This window comes from Triturus cristatus, chromosome 4_2 (assembly GCF_964204655.1).
Source record: "Triturus cristatus chromosome 4_2, aTriCri1.1, whole genome shotgun sequence".
Taxonomy (NCBI): domain Eukaryota; kingdom Metazoa; phylum Chordata; class Amphibia; order Caudata; family Salamandridae; genus Triturus; species Triturus cristatus.
The window spans coordinates 206,300,254-206,316,274 of record NC_140586.1 but is presented as its reverse complement, the minus strand read 5'-3'; the positions used below and the strand labels follow the sequence as shown (position 1 = coordinate 206,316,274).

General features: G+C 45.7%; 1 protein-coding gene across 3 annotated transcripts in view; it reads left to right on the top strand.

Moving 5' to 3' along the window:
- The window catches only part of RANGAP1 (Ran GTPase activating protein 1), a 368,213-nt gene that overhangs the window by 280,449 nt on the left and 71,743 nt on the right, over nt 1–16,021 (top strand). For all 3 annotated transcript variants that reach the window (XM_085601202.1, XM_085601203.1, XM_085601201.1), the window contains one exon: nt 13,959–14,063. In XM_085601202.1, coding sequence (XP_085457328.1) covers nt 13,959–14,063 — 105 coding nt within the window. The remainder of the gene's footprint in view (nt 1–13,958; nt 14,064–16,021) is intronic.

Below are 16,021 nucleotides of genomic sequence, written 5' to 3'. Positions count from 1 at the left end.
TTGCAAGCGTTCCTTCCCAGATTGGCAGGTCAGCCAGTCCTATCCATGTTTTACATACCTAAGCAAGGAGGAACGCGGTCCAGAATCCTTTCAGAAGAAGCTTGGCTGCTGTGTAACTGGGCACTTTGTCACAGGATAATCATTGCTGTGGAACCTGTGCTAGGCTAACCGAATGATCAGGCAAATGCGCTCAGCAGACAAACGACGGGTTGACACGTGAGGGAATTGGAACAGAAACAAGTGAATCACCACTTCAATCAGTGGGGTCACCCCACAATCAATCTGTTTGCCATTCTGAACAACAAAAAATTAGCTGTGCTTCGCAAGCAGGTTTTGGCATCCAGGGATGATGGGCAATGCTCTTTCAATCAGTTGATCCATGAAATTTGCCTTTGCATTTCCTCCTTTTACCCCAAACCCCAGGGTGTTGAAGAGAGCAAAGATGAACTATTTCAATCTGATCCTCATTGTTCTGGCGTGGCCACACCAGTACTGATACAAAGAGCTGCTGCAATTGCCAGCACATCCAGCCATTCCTTTGAACGTTCATCCTAGGTTATTGTACCAACATCAAGCTGAGATTCTTCATCTCGATCCCAAGTCTCTAAATTTGACAGCATGGTATCTAACCACCTTGAATTTGGCCATCTGGATCTCCCACAATAAACAGATTCTGGCACAGGCTTGTGCTCCAGCTACCAATAACACTAGTGGAATCCTTTCTGTGTCTCGTGCATGAGTAATGGTCATCATCCTCTTCAAATAAAACCTTCTCATATCCTGCCATATTTAAGTTTGGCCAAAAGTGGTCTCCAATATTCTTCAGTTGGGGTGCAAGCTCCGGATTCAGAAGGGTAACAGTTTGAAGCCTAATCTGTTTTCCCATAGAATCCTTAAACAATTTATGGAAGCTCTCTTCAGAGTTTTTCCACATCTTCGGCATCTTTCAGTTCCATGGAAACTTAATACAGTCCATATTCAGCTGATGGTACCTACTTTCGAACCTATACATAGAGTGGATTTAAAAATTGTTTAATGGAAGACAGCACTACTCCTGGCTCTGCCATCCGTTAGGAGAGTGGAAGAGATTCAGGCTTTCACCATCGGAGAACATTTTCTCTGGTTCACTAAGGTCAAAGTGATACTTGGACAATCCTAAATTCATTCCTAAAGTGCCTACTGACTTCCATTTGAATAACCTTGTTATTCTTAGATTCTTCTATCTTAATCCATCTTCACCAGCAAAAAGATCATTACACTATAGACTTGGCGTAGTTTTCTCAAGACCTATATAGACAAAACCAAGGACATGCGTAATTCTGACCAGTTATTGGTGTCCTTTTCTCACCCATGAAAAGGTTAACCCTGATTCAAGCAGGGCACAGCACATTGGCTCTCAGCGTGTATTTCTTTCTGTCATACCAAAGCCTATCATCCTCTCCAGGGAAGAGTGAGGGTGCATTCCACCAGGGGCATGGCTTCAACAGCAGTACTCTATGCTGGGTTGCTTTTGAGAGACATCTGCCATGCAGCCACCTGGTGTAGCATACATATGTTCACAAAGCATTACTGCCTAGATGTGGGCGCAGAAGCTGACGCAGCGGTGGAACAGGCAGTCCTGAGAAACATTTTTAACTAGCCTGCTTCCCGCTTTGTTATATCTCAAGATGTGCTATTCTGATAAAGTATGTGAATATATAAATGATCCAATGTTGGAGAAGAAATTATTTACTTACCTGTAACTCAGGTACTCTAACATTGGTATCTTTTATATATTCACATGTGACTCTCCCTCCTCCACGGTCAGAGGCTCATTGTATTTTATTGTCACACTTGTGCTTTTAAATATGAGCTAAAGTGGCCTCTAGGAGGAGTAGGGGTGCTTAAGCTTCCACCTTATTAGTGAAGTTTGGGATCAATAATGAGGAGTATGTGTTATTAAACATGCTGTGTTGTTTCAGGCCTATGGCTTTTTACATTATATACAATATGTTATGTTTTTACATTGTATTCTGCTATTTTAATGTATGGGGGATTCCCATTAAGACGACTGGGAATAATTCAAGCATGTGAATATATAAAAGATAACAATGTTGGAGGACTGGAGTTAAGAGAAAGTAGCTATTTTCTTCTCCCTCCTTCAGCTTTGTTTTCTTTGCTGCTGCTGGGGAAGATTCTAAACGTACCAAAGATAACTTCTGAAGAGCTAATTCTGTGGGTAATGGGTTATCTTTGAGAGCCATTGCCATCAGGACAAGCATGGAGCACTTCTTGCACAGACCTATGCTGTGACAATTTCAAACATTTCCCCCTGGCAGAAGCATTAGACAGCGATGGTCAATTGTTGCATCTCTTCATTAATGAGGAATTGTTATTTGCCTTTGACTATCTAGAAAATCTTGCCATGTCCCCATCTGTCAGCTGCACTGGATATTCTTATGCTCCCTAAGGGTGATGTGATTGGCATCTTCAGAGTGCAGGGAGGACCCTTTCAGACTCATTTATCCTCTGAAGTAGTTCATAGCAGTGATAGTCTCGTTTGTGGCACATCAGTGGAGTTGGATCAAAGCCTGCCATTATCGGCCATACACTACGTCTCTCTGGAGAACTCTGGCCTTTGAATGGGGATCCTTAATACAAGCCGCTATTCATACTGGCCTAGAGGATGCAGTTCAATGGGTAATTTCAGCAGATTGTGGTAAATATGTGGTGACAATTACCTTTATATCTGTCTGTGTTGGTTCAAACAAGAGACCTACCGGCCTCTGGCGTTCCCGAACAAACATTGGGCAGTTGGTCGTACGATTGTCTGTGCAGAAAATGCTCACAGGACTGACAGTGAGGCTATCTTTGCCCCTATTTTTTTAACCCATGATTCTAAACTTGTAGAGACCAAGATCTTTCCAGTCACTGTAGCCTTGGAAGCTGCCCTGTACTAGAATATTTCTCTTGATTATGAAATAACGTCCAAAGTCTGGTACCATTTTGGTACCTTTTATGGTTGCAGTTACCAGTCCCTTAAGTGAATTCCCTGTACTACAGGAAAGTCTCCTTTTGCCACCATAAGTTGTGGACCTACTATAGCGGTAGGCCACCGAACTAGTACAGAGGTAATGCGTCTGTTAATGTTCTTAAATTGCTGGACTGTGGTTACTTCAAGCATCTTATGGAAGATACATGACAGACCTTTAACCTTTTGCACATAGAGGCAGTCCCTTACCCTCTTGCAGAGGCCTTTATGTACCAACCTGCAGGAGGCATTATTTTCCTCTTTGATTTGGACATCCAAATGGTGACCCTTGAGGTTTGTGGGAGTTGGAACTCCATTCCAAATCCGGGTATACTAGTTTGGATGGTATACCACTATGCAGTAGTTCACAAAGAAAATGGACAATGTTTCAACACATCATAGCAGTCTTGACCTTGCCATGTAATTTTACCCATCATTTGGGTAGCCTCTTCCGAGAAATACTCCAAGTGTTAGACTTCGGTGTCTCAAACTAAGATGTAGCTAATTAACCCAGCGGCTGCAGTTCACTAGGGCTCTCGTAGTATGGAGAAAAAAAGGCATATCCCTGCTGTAGAGGTAATCCGGCAAACACATATTAGCAGTGTGCCACCACACCCTAATAGTTTGAGGTTCATGCTCTGTGGCCTTGTGTGCTCAAGTTGCACATTTTGCCCTTCTACATAACAATAAAGTCCTAATTTCCGTCTCTATCTTTCACTGGTTCCTAGTAACAGGAGAAAGAACCTTCTCATCCTTTGGTTTCAGTTTCAACTGGAATGTATCATAATTGTCTTTGGTGGACCCCTATTCAGTTCCTATTTGCGTTGGGGGACTTCTGTTCTCTGGACCAGACGTTGCACTCACCACAGACTATATGGAGTGTAGTTGAGGATAGGGCCTATGTTTTTTTAGGTATACAACCTTTGGCAGCCAATGAAGCCCATGTTACCATCTTAAAGAGATATTTGTGTTCCTCCGCCTTAGAGCATTTTAAACATCCGATGGGATGGGTAAGGGATAGTATTCTTTCCACAAGCAATACATCAAGAGTGGTGTGTGTAAACTAGATTGCATTCAGTGGTTATTTGCTGTCTGGTGAGACTATTCTGATGGATACATCTGCCAGTGGATTCCTCACCTTGTGAATATCCCCTGCGCCAGCATTCCACGGAACTTTTCTTTCCCAGCACTCCACGTCGACGTGGGCGACGTCACAATGCGCCGGCTCCGCTCGCGACTCCGATCGACGTCACCGGAGCCATAAGAAGCCCACGTCGGCATGATGACGTCAGTTCCCTTTTTTCCGCGCCTTCGACGCGCAACGGTTTTTCTCCAGTGCTACTTTGTAGTTTGGCGTGTATCTCTGTTTATTCGACTATGTCTTCGACTAGGAAGTCGGGCTTTAAGCCCTGTAGGGAGTGTGGAGGCCTGATGTCGATTACGGATCCTCACCAGAATTGTTTATGGTGCCTCTCCTCGGAACATGATATGGAGGAGTGTGGATGCTGTAAAAGCATGAACCCGAAGGCACTCAAGGAAAGGAAGACCAAGCTCTTCATGAAGAAGATTGGTGAGGAAAAAAGAGGGAGGAAGAAGGAGAGATCGAAGAGAGAGTCATCGACTTCGAGGTCGTCGAGGTCGAAGAAACACCATAAAAAAAGTAAACATTCTAGGCGTCGATCCTCGAAGTCCAAGAAGTCGAGGTCGGCTTCGTCTCATCGACGTCGGAGCAAAGGTTTGTCTCCTTCTCCTTCGCCTTCAAGGTCTCCGGGAGGTTCTCCTTCGAGGAAGCAGACTCCGAATCAGTCTCCGACGAGGTCTCGGCTCCGTCTAAGACGTCGACTCCGGTTCTTGTGGAGTCGGATGCTTCTATGCATGAGGAGCGGGAAGATTCGGTTCCGGTACCAAAAGATTCGGAGGCTCCAGTGGAGGATATTGCGGAGCCGGTGCCGGAGGCCCCACATGAGGTTCCTTTGCCTCAGTTCCCGGCCCCAGGTACGGATTCGGCTAATTTCTTGAATGCTATGTATGGCATTTTTAATAGGGCGGCCTACCCATCCAGAGCACCAGCTGGTCCCGTGAGTCCGATGGTCTTTACAATGGGGGTGCCACAGCAGTATGCTCAGGCCCCCTTTATGCCCTTTATGCCGATGGCGCCTTCCTGGCAGTTTCCGGCACCGTCTGGGGATCCGATCCGATTCGACCTCGGAAGGATCGACAGGCTTCGGAGCCTTCTTCGACGCCGAAGCCGACTCCATCGACGTCGAGGCTGACTCCATCGACGTCGAGGCTGACTCCATCGACGTCGAGGCTGACTCCATCGACGTCGAGGCTGACTCCATCTGCGCCGTGTCTGGCGCCGTCGACGCCGGTTCCTTTGGTTCCTCCGACGCCGCGTACGACGTCGCCGACGTCGGTTCCCCGAATCCGGTCGAGGAGGGAAGCCCAGAGGTTGTTGGAGGAAAGAAGATATCGAGAGGTGGAAGAAGGTGAGGTTGATTCTTCTTCGGACGAATTCGAGGGCATTGAGGAAGCCAGTGGGCTGGATACGACCCCAGAGTGGGAACATGCGTCTGCCAGGTCTTCTCCACCTCATGAGTTGGCTCCCTATCATGTAGTGATAAAGAAAGCAGCGGAGCTTCTGGATTTACAGCTGCCTTCTGTGGAGTACAAATCCAACCTGCTCACGGAAGTGTTACATTCTCCGACTTCGACATCGGAGCCCTTGTTGCCTTTCAATGAGGCCATATTGGAGCCGGTATTAGAGGTATGGAAGAAGCCCCTTTCTTCTCCTGCAGTGAGTAGACAGGTGGCAAGAAGGTACAAGGTTGCACCAGGGGATCCTGACTTTTTATCCACTCATCCGTCCCCGGACAGTTTGGTTGTGCAGGCTTCATGCTCCAAGCATGCTTCTGGTGCCTTTCCTCAGTCTCCGGCTGACAGGGAGTCTAAAAAGGCTGATCAGGCAGCCAAAAAGACCTTTTCGACAGGAAGCATGGCGTTAAAATCGACTAATGCTACATGCCTGCTGGGGCGTTACGTGCACGCTCTAATGGATTCCATTAAGTCCTTGGCTCCTAAGTTGCCTGAAGGGGATAAGTCATCCTTCATGGAGGTTGTAGCGGACACTCAGTCGGCTGCCAGGCAAGTTATCCAGTCAGGGTTGGATACTGCGGACTCCGTGGCAAGGATCATGGGGTCTTCTGTTGCTGTGAGAAGGCAGGCTTGGCTCCGTAACTCTGGTTTCTCAGCGGATGTTCAAGCTACGCTGGTCGATCTTCCATTTGATGGTAAGAAGCTGTTTGGGGAGAAAGCGGACTCTGCCCTTCAGCGTTTTAAGGACAGCCGATTGACTGCAAAATCCTTGGGCCTGCAAGTACCGGCAAAGGGTTCGACCTTTCGAAAATTTAGGGGCTTTGGGCGATCGTCTTTTCGCTCTTACCGGCAGCCCCAGCAGCAGCAGCAGAATCCCCTCTATAAGTCCTATAGAGGGAGGCAAAGGGGTCGGAGAGGTTCTGGACGCAACCCCTCTTCTTCCTCCTCCTCTGCTCCCAATGAGGCCTCAGGGAAGCAGCCCTAGATCCCCCATCCTGGATCATGTAAGACCTGTGGGGGGTCGGGTGTCCTACTTTCTACGGGGTTGGAAATCGGTTACAACAGACCTTTGGGTTTTGAACCTCGTGGAGACTGGGTACGCCCTTCCCTTTCGGGAGTTTCCTCCCCCTTACCCTCCTTGCCAAGGTTATTGCTCGGAAGACCATCTGCTTCTCTTGCAGAAAGAAGTTCTAGCCTTGCTTCAAAAGGGTGCGATAGAGGTGGTTCCAGAGCAGGAAAGGGGTCAGGGATGCTACTCCCGTTATTTCCTGATTCCCAAAAAGGACGGCAGATTGCGTCCAATCCTGGACCTCAGAATCTTGAATTTTTACCTGAAGCAGGAGAAATTCAAGATGCTGACCCTTGCGCAGGTTCTTCAAGCGTTGCAGCAAGGAGAATGGATGGTGTCGCTCGACTTGCAGGACGCGTACTTCCATGTCCCAATCCTGAAGTCGCACAGGAAGTATCTCCGTTTTACGGTTGGGTCGCAACATTACCAGTTTGCGGTCCTCCCGTTTGGTCTTACTACCGCACCTCGTCTTCACAAAGGTGATGGCAGTGGTGGCTGCTCGTCTCAGGAGGTCGGGGATTCCGGTTTTTCCCTACCTGGACGACTGGCTTCTGAAGGCAGAGTCCCCAGAGATGGCGCAGCGTCATCTGCAGGTGACAACTCAGCTGTTGTTCGACTTGGGTTTTTCAATCAATGTGCCCAAATCTCACCTGGTGCCCTCTCAACGCAACCTGTTTATAGGGGCAGTACTGGACACTACTGTGTGTCGAGCATTCCCTCCTCCTCAAAGGATTCTCGACATTCAGGAGATGGTCCCTTTATTCCACAGTGGAGCGGTTGTTCCAGTTCTGAAGGTCCTTCGTCTGCTCGGTCTGTTCGCTTCCTGCATTCTGTTGGTCAACCATGCACGCTGGCACATGAGGGCGCTCCTGTGGTGCCTCCGCAAGCAGTGGTATCAGCACAACGGGGATCTCAGGGAGTCAGTCAAGATCTCCAGAGAAGCTGCGGCGGATCTGTCTTGGTGGAGTGTAGAGGGCAATCTGTCGCAGGGAAAGCCCTTCCATCTATCTCCATCAGTGGCCACAGTGATAACGGACGCATCCACCTTAGGGTGGGGTGCGCATCTGGGGGACCTGGAGATCAAGGGTCTGTGGTCTCCAGAGGAAAGGTTGCTTCACATCAACCTTCTGGAATTGCGGGCGATTCGTTTGGCGCTCAAGGCCTTCCTCCCTTCCCTTCGCGGTCAGTCGATTCAAGTCCTGACAGACAACACGACCGCGATGTGGTATGTCAACAAGCAGGGAGGTGTGGGGTCTCTTTGTCTGTGCAGAGAGGCTCTGCGTCTATGGTCCTGGGTTCAGGACCATCAGATTTGTCTGATGGCAAATCATCTGGCCGGGGTGCTGAACGTACGTGCGGACAGTCTCAGTCGGCAGTTCTCCGCCGACCACGAGTGGAGGCTCCATCCGGAGGTAGTTCGTCACGTCTTTCGGACGTAGGGAACTCCTCGGGTGGATCTGTTCGCCACTTTCGTGAACACGCACTGCCCGTCATTCTGCAGTCTCCAGTTTCCGATGCAGGGGGCGTTGGGGGACGCGTTTCAGTTGAGTTGGGGCTCACGACTCCCTTACGCGTTTCCTCCCATACCCTTGATTCCTCGGGTTCTGAGGAAGATTCGCCAAGACCGGGCCCAAGTCATATTGGTCGCCCCGGATTGGCCAAGAAGGGTGTGGTATACAGATCTTCTCCACCTCTCCTCGTGCCCTCCGCTCCGTCTCCCTCTGAGGGCAGACCTCCTCTCGCAGTCGGAGGGGCAGGTTCTACACCCCCACCTCCAGAGCTTACACCTTCATGCCTGGAGATTGAACGGGGCAACCTGAGTTCCTTCTCTCTCCCACTTGATGTGGTGGATGTTATTTTATCGGCCAGGCGACACTCCACCAAGTCCGTTTACTCCTACAGGTGGTCTAAATTTGTAAAATGGTGTGGAGAGAGGTCCGTTGACCCTTTAAAAGCCCATCTTTCTGATGTTCTCCGGTTTGCTCTTTACTTGGCTCAGCAGGGCTGTGCTGTGGCCACGGTCAAGGGCTATCTTTCGGCCTTATCGGCATTCCTGTGCCTCCCAGATCAACCTTCACTATTTAAATCTCCGGTTGTTCTGAGGTTTATCAAGGGCCTTACAAACATGTTTCCTCCTACTCCATTTGTAATGCCTCAGTGGGACCTTAATCTTGTTTTAACCTTTCTAATGGGGTCCCCTTTTGAGCCTCTTCATACATGTCCTCTGAGGCTGTTATCATTTAAGGTGGTTTTTCTTGTGGCCATAACCTCGGCAAGGAGGGTAAGTGAGCTTCAAGCTCTTAGTTCCAAACCTCCGTTCCTTACTCTGCATGCTGAAAGGTTGGTTCTCTGGACCAGGGCTGCCTTCCTGCCAAAAGTTGTTACCCCTTTCCATTTGGGGCAGTCTATTACCCTCCCTGTTTTCTATCCACCCCCTCATCCATCCAAAGAGGAGGAAAGACTCCATCGCCTTGACCCAAAGAGGGCTATGAGTTTTTATCTGGACAGAACCAAGGACTTTCGCCTTGATGACCAGCTCTTTATTGGCTACGTTGGTCGTTCTAAAGGTAAAGCGGTGCACAAGCGCACGCTATCAAGATGGATAATACTGACCATCAAGATCTGCTACGCCCTGGCTGGTAAGACGACTCCTGAGGGTATTCGTGCTCACTCTACTAGAGCTAAGTCTTCAACATCTGCTTTGGCCCGGGGTGTTCCCGTGGCAGACATTTGTAAAGCCGCGACGTGGGCCTCCCTTTATACTTTCGCGAAGCATTATTGCTTGGACTCAGAGATGAGGAGGGAGGGCCACTTCGCGCGCTCTGTGCTTCAGGACGTTTTGGTATAGAAGAATGGACACCCTCCTCCGGGAGTGGGGACTGCTGTGGGAATCTATTCACAAGGTGAGGAATCCACTGGCAGATGTATCCATCAGAAGAACAAGTTACTTACCATCGGTAACGCTTTTTCTGGTGGATACAGTATCTGCCTGTGGATTCCTCACTGACCCACCCGCCTCCCCGTTGTCCGTCCTTCTATGCTTGATGTCCTGTTGCTTATGTTTCAGTTTACTGGTATTTCAAGATGTATTTATTGCTGCCAGGGGCATTCTGTCTTTCTTTTGCCTTTTTATTTATTCTTCACACTGTGTGTGTTGCTTTGCATATTGTGTACTGTGTATGCCGTGTATGTTTATTGCTGTCAGTCCGTCCATGTGCCTCGAAGGCACGGAAAAAAGGGGCGGAACAGACGTCATCACGCCGACGTGGGCTTCTTATGGCTCCGGTGACGTCGATCGGAGTCGCGAGCGGAGCCGGTGCATTGTGACGTCGCCCACGTCGACGTGGAGTGCTGGGAAAGAAAAGTTCCGTGGAATGCTGGCGCAGGGGATATTCACAAGGTGAGGAATCCACAGGCAGATACTGTATCCACCAGAAAAAGCGTTACCGAAGGTAAGTAACTTGTTCATCTGGTATTGGGTCGGGAAGCAAAGTCATTCTCACGTACAAATTTAGCAAGACATTCTGAACATTGATACATGCTGGCTCAGTCTACCCCACCATGTGCTGCAGGATTGAACTTTGGTGGCAAATGGCGCTATATGTGTAGAACACATACTCTTTTCCCCCGGCTACCATTGCATGTGCTTTCAATACATACTCTGGATGATTCAGTGGTTTTTGCTTAGTATCATCCGGTTCCCAAAGCAATTATTCTCCTTTCAAAGGTTTTCCACAGATTGAATAATCAGAACATGGTTCTTACCCATCTCTCTCCAGTTCATTCCTCCAGCCTTCTCACCTCTGCTTTTAACCCAGAAAAGTAGTGCCCTTTCAAAAGAACCATGGGTTCTGAACACGAAGTGCAGGAATTATGTCTTGGCTATGAATTGCACAGAAAAGCAATTATCATTATGAAACAAAATGCTTCTCTGCCAGAGGAAACTTATTTCTCAAGATCTTTGCATTCTATCAGCAATGAATCAAGGGGTCTGTCTCCCCCTTCCTTTCCAACAGCATTGCATCTGGAAACATTGAGGTTTTGGAAGTGTTAAAACTTCTAACATTGAATGTAATGCATTTTGCTCCAGGTGTGGAGAAAAGGAAACATTTTTACTTCTCCAGCCTTTAATTATTAGTAGGTTCACGTGTGAGCTATTCCCTGCTGTCATTTTGCGAGGTTCTAGTAGTTTTATATAGAGGATGGCACAATAATAACCCCACCCCTCACTGCAAACATAGTGATTACTATGTTGTCCACTAGCCTCTCTGCAAACTTTCCAAACTTAGGCCTGTGAGATAAATGTGATGTGAACCCCACTTTAGCTAAAGGCCATCATAGCTCTGATGTCATTGATGCAAGTATGTAAGCTTTACAAGGTGATCCACTGGACGGCGAATAGTTAAGACTGCTTGTTAATCTATGACTGATACTAAAGTTGAAAAGCTGAACTGAGACGTAAATATTTGTTATACTCCTGCACTAAATCTTGATCTGTAGTTATTTTTTTTCTAGTTCTTTTCTATGGAGGGGAAAATTGAAGGTCTCCGCACCCATTTACATCTATCAATTACTGCAAGTGATTGATTGCATTATAAAAAAGGTGACTTAGTCAGATTCTGGTTATCATTGATTAACGTATCATACTCTTATAAGACCTCACTGCAAAACAGACACAACTTGTAGCAATAGTTCATTATCAATACAAAACCCCTTCCCTTAGGTTTGAGTTGAGCTCCCGAGTTGTACACCATAGTCATGGCAAGAGTGACTGACTGCGAAAACATGGCACTAGTGTTTTATTTATCTGGAAACTAGGCTAAGATTGTTACCCACTGAACCTGTTGAACATCTTAATGTCCTTCAGAACATTTTGAGTCTTTCAAAAAAGATATGGTCCCTGTTGTCCTGGATTTGCTTTTCACCATGAGGATGCAAATTGATTACAGCAGATATGCATCAGATTTCTCCTGTAGAAGCTGTGCCTTGTGTAAGAAGGGGTGCAAAGTGTGAAAGGATTGAGCATGCATAAAAGCCTTCAGAATCAATCCCTGGTGACAAATGCTTGGAAGACTTTGGTGGACATTGATCCCCTTGTGAGAAGTTGATGTCAAATCTTGTAGTAATTTGCAACATGTATGGAACAGAAGCTTTATGGAATCTGCCTTGATTCGTAAGAAGGAAATATCATTTTGATTGCTTTCCAGTGCTCCGGCACTCAGTTTTCCCACTTCCTCACACAATCCCAAGCTCAAAATTGGGGGCTACATTTAGTCTGAATTAGAGAGGAACACGTTCTCAGATTAGTTATATGGCATCAATAGACGTGAACTATTCTTGCAGAACAATATATTTTGTTTAAATTCATAGTGTTTGGCTAAGAAAAAGCATGTTAAAACTGTATTAACAAATCATTTGAAAGATTCTATTTTAGAGTCTCATCCCATTTTGGTTTCACTCATTTAGGCTTCTCCCTAGGGTAAATCCTCTCCAAGAGGTTTTTAATGGTTTTATCGAAACACTGAGGACCTGATTTGGATCTTGCCGGACTGGTTACTCCGTCACAACGGTGACGGACATCCTGTCTGCCGAAATATAAATCCCATTGGATTTATATTTCAGCGGACGGGATATCCGTCACTGTTGTAACCCGCCCGTGAAGATCTAAATCAGGCCCTGAATCTTTATTGGCAGTAACTTTAGTGAACCCACTCACTTGGCATTATATGTATAGTCCTCTTTAAAGCCACGTCTAATTGTGCCTTTATGTGAGCAAAGTGTAGAGGATGCACTTCTAGTAAAATTGATGGCTCACTTTTAAATATGTATCCAAGTGGTCTTCATGTTTGTGATTTATTGTACAATGTGGGTTGATTTTTCAGTCATATAAGAGCTCAACTCTTACTTTCTTTAAAGCGTGAGCAAAAATTTAGAGATCAGGCGGAACTCTTTCCGTGCTGTTCGTAACAAAACTAAACATACTGTAAAATGGCAGAAGAATGGCCAAGATTTTCTAGCATTAACAGTTTAAAAAAAAAAAAGATGCAGGATTTCCATTATTCTTTAAAGTCTGGATGACCATTTGCTGGTATATAAATTGGTGGAAAAATCTGGTTAAACCGATACTAACAATACATTGCCATTGAGTTTGTTTCCTTAAGTTTTCTCAATGAATGACATTCAGCAGGCTAAAATCCCTAATCTTGTGAATGTGCTTTTTGTTGAAAAATGTTTTGGAGGCTTTCCCTTCCCTGAATCGTACCCGCTGACTTACCTTCTATACCCCGTTTGATTTTATTTCTAAAACAAATGTTTTATAACCATTGTTTATTTGTGTGTTCATCAGAGCAGTTATCCTCCAAATGTTTTTCTTTATAGAGGGATTTCTTTGTTTTGGTTTCACTGAAAGAGGTTTCAGTGTATTGGTTTTTCAATCTGTATGAGGTACCACCATCTATCTACTAGGGATTTGGATTTATCGATGCCGTTCATAATCTGCCCAGTATTTTAATACATTATGTTACAGATTTTTATAGCTCTTATTTGCTGTTAGTATGGCCTTCAGTACTGTCAGGAATTTGGGTACCTTCACATCCTGATCTTGAGGATTCAGTCACAGCCCGCAAACTATTTGCGCAAGTTTCAGTTGAATAATCAGTAGGGTGGGTGTAGTTAATGTGCTGCTTTTGTTTTATTGCTGTCTTGGTGAGTGTTGGGTGTTCAGCTGGTGGTTTTCAACAATTTTGTTGAGTGCCATCCGGGGCTATTGGTACATGTATTTTCAGCCTACAAGTATGTGTGGGAATTAATTTAAAATACGGTTTAAAGAGTTCACAGTTTTCTTTCAAATGTGATTAGCGGAGGAGGGTATTGTTGGCTAGTGTGTTGGTTTAGTGAGTATTGTTTTGACATTAAATAATGTGCTGTTTAATGTAGAGTAAACTGCAGATGTGAATTTGGTGCAGTTCAGCTATATGTTGCTTCTTAGATGTGTTGGATGCGTTTGTGTTCTGACATGTTATTTTGAGAGTTGTGATTAGTCTTATGATTAGTACTATTGCAAAACTGTGTGAACCCTTTAATCTCTTACTTGCAACAGTATTGCAGTATGGTTAATGAGATCCCAGAGTTTTGGACGGTTCAGATTTTGTTTCTGAGAAACACATTTCACATTTGAGCCGTCAATTCAAATTATTTGAATTCTGGAAATTTCGAATCTGTGCCCTCTCCTCTTGTCTCTCAATCAGTGCTGATCCTCATTATGATTTCTGCTTTCCATCCCAGGTGGCGACCCCTCACTCTACAGATGTGGCTACCTTTCTGGCATTCCCATCTCCCGATAAACTCCTACGGCTGGGGCCGAAGCGATCAACCCTCATTGCTCAAGAGGTAAGCGTGATATCTGCTCTGATTGAAGGACTATGGCGCCACAATCAGCATTTTACTATTATTGATTTCCGTTAACTCCAGCTTTGCACCTTGTTCCTTGCTACTTTCCAAAGTTCACCACACAGTTTACTCAGAGGAGTTAAAACAATTTACACCAAGCTGTAACTTACACAGCTACTTAAATCTTAAAACTGTTTTCTGAGCTAGTCCTAAGCAAGCTATTTCTCTGCGTCCCTCTAACGCCTCGGTACCAAAATGTTTTAGCAGGCACTGAGCTAGAGTTTTTTCATGGTAATGCTAGTACATTAACCACTCCGCAGTTTAAAGACCATATTTTTCCTGAATAAGGAGGAGTTTCTTTGATTAGCATAGACTGAAAACTGTTGCTTCTAGATTCTTTAATAGCCAGAAAAATAAAGCACTTCAAAGCCTATTAAGAAATAAGTGTTATATGCTTTTTCGTATGGTGCTACCTTGCAGAATACCTTCTTTTGTCCTAAAGGTCATTTCTGATTTCCATCTCAACAAGGACACCTTTGTCCATGTTTTTACTTTTAACAAAGGCCAGCAACTTCTACATCAGAAATATTCTACGATCTTGCTATTGCAACACTTATTGCTTAGGCACATTTGGATCGAACTACACCTTCCAGGCCTTCGGCCTCAGCCGTAGGGGTTTATCGGGAGATGGGAATGCCAGAAAGGTAGCCACATCTGTAGAGTGAGGAGTCGCCACCTGGGATGGAAAGCAGAAATCATAGTGAGGATCAGCACTGATTGAGAGACAAGAGGAGAGGGCACAGATTCGAAATTTCCAGAATTCAAATAATTTGAATTGACGGCTCAAATGTGAAATGTGTTTCTCAGAAACAAAATCTGAACCGTCCAAAACTCGGGGATCTCATTAACCATACTGCAATACTGTTGCAAGTAAGAGACTAAAGGGTTCACACAGTTTTGCAATAGTACTAATCATAAGACTAATCACAACTCTCAAAATAACATGTCAGAACACAAACGCATTCAACACATCTAAGAAGCAACATATAGCTGAACTGCACCAAATTCACATCTGCAGTTTACTCTACATTAAACAGCACATTATTTAATGTCAACACAACACTCACTAAACCAACACACTAGCCAACAATACCCTCCTCCGCTACTCACATTTGAAAGAAAACTGTGAACTCTTTAAACCGTATTTTAAATTAATTCCCACACATACTTGTAGGCTGAAAATACACGTACCAACATATCTTAGAGTTTCACCTGATAAGAATGCACTAAATTTACCACATGGTGGGTAGGGAGATTACTTGTATTCAGTGCTTCATAAGGTTCCTGGGTTCCAGTTTCCAGACATTCCATAAGAGCAAAGCAAACACAAGGAGATGATGGAAGGAGTGCTGAAACTTTTCAAACACTCACCCCCAGTCACAGATCTGGGTTGAATCCATCATCATTCTTTAGCTCACTTTGCCACCCCAGTTCAGACACAGCTATATGCAAATCAGGCGTGACCCTGTGCCTCATGGGAACAGTCCAGACCGAACTGTCAAGCCATGTCTTCCTTGGACCGGAAACAAGCATCCTGGGACCGGTTTCGGGCTAACTGCCCACATCAGCTAGGCTAGCTTGAATCCAGTGGCCAAGTGAGCAAGGGATCCACGTCTGGGCATACCCTGCCAACTGAGGGCGAACAAAGCAAACACAAGGAGATGATGGACGGAGAGCTGAAACTTTTCAAACACTCACCCCCAGTCACAGATCTGGGTTGAATCCATCATCATTCATTAGCTCACTTTGCCACCCCAGTTCAGACACAGCTATATGCAAATAGGTCTTGACCCTGTGCCTCATCGGAACAGTCCAGACCGAACTGCCAAGCCATGTCTTCCCTGGACTGGAAACAGGCAACCTGGGACGGGTTTCGGACTAACAGCCCTCATCAGCCA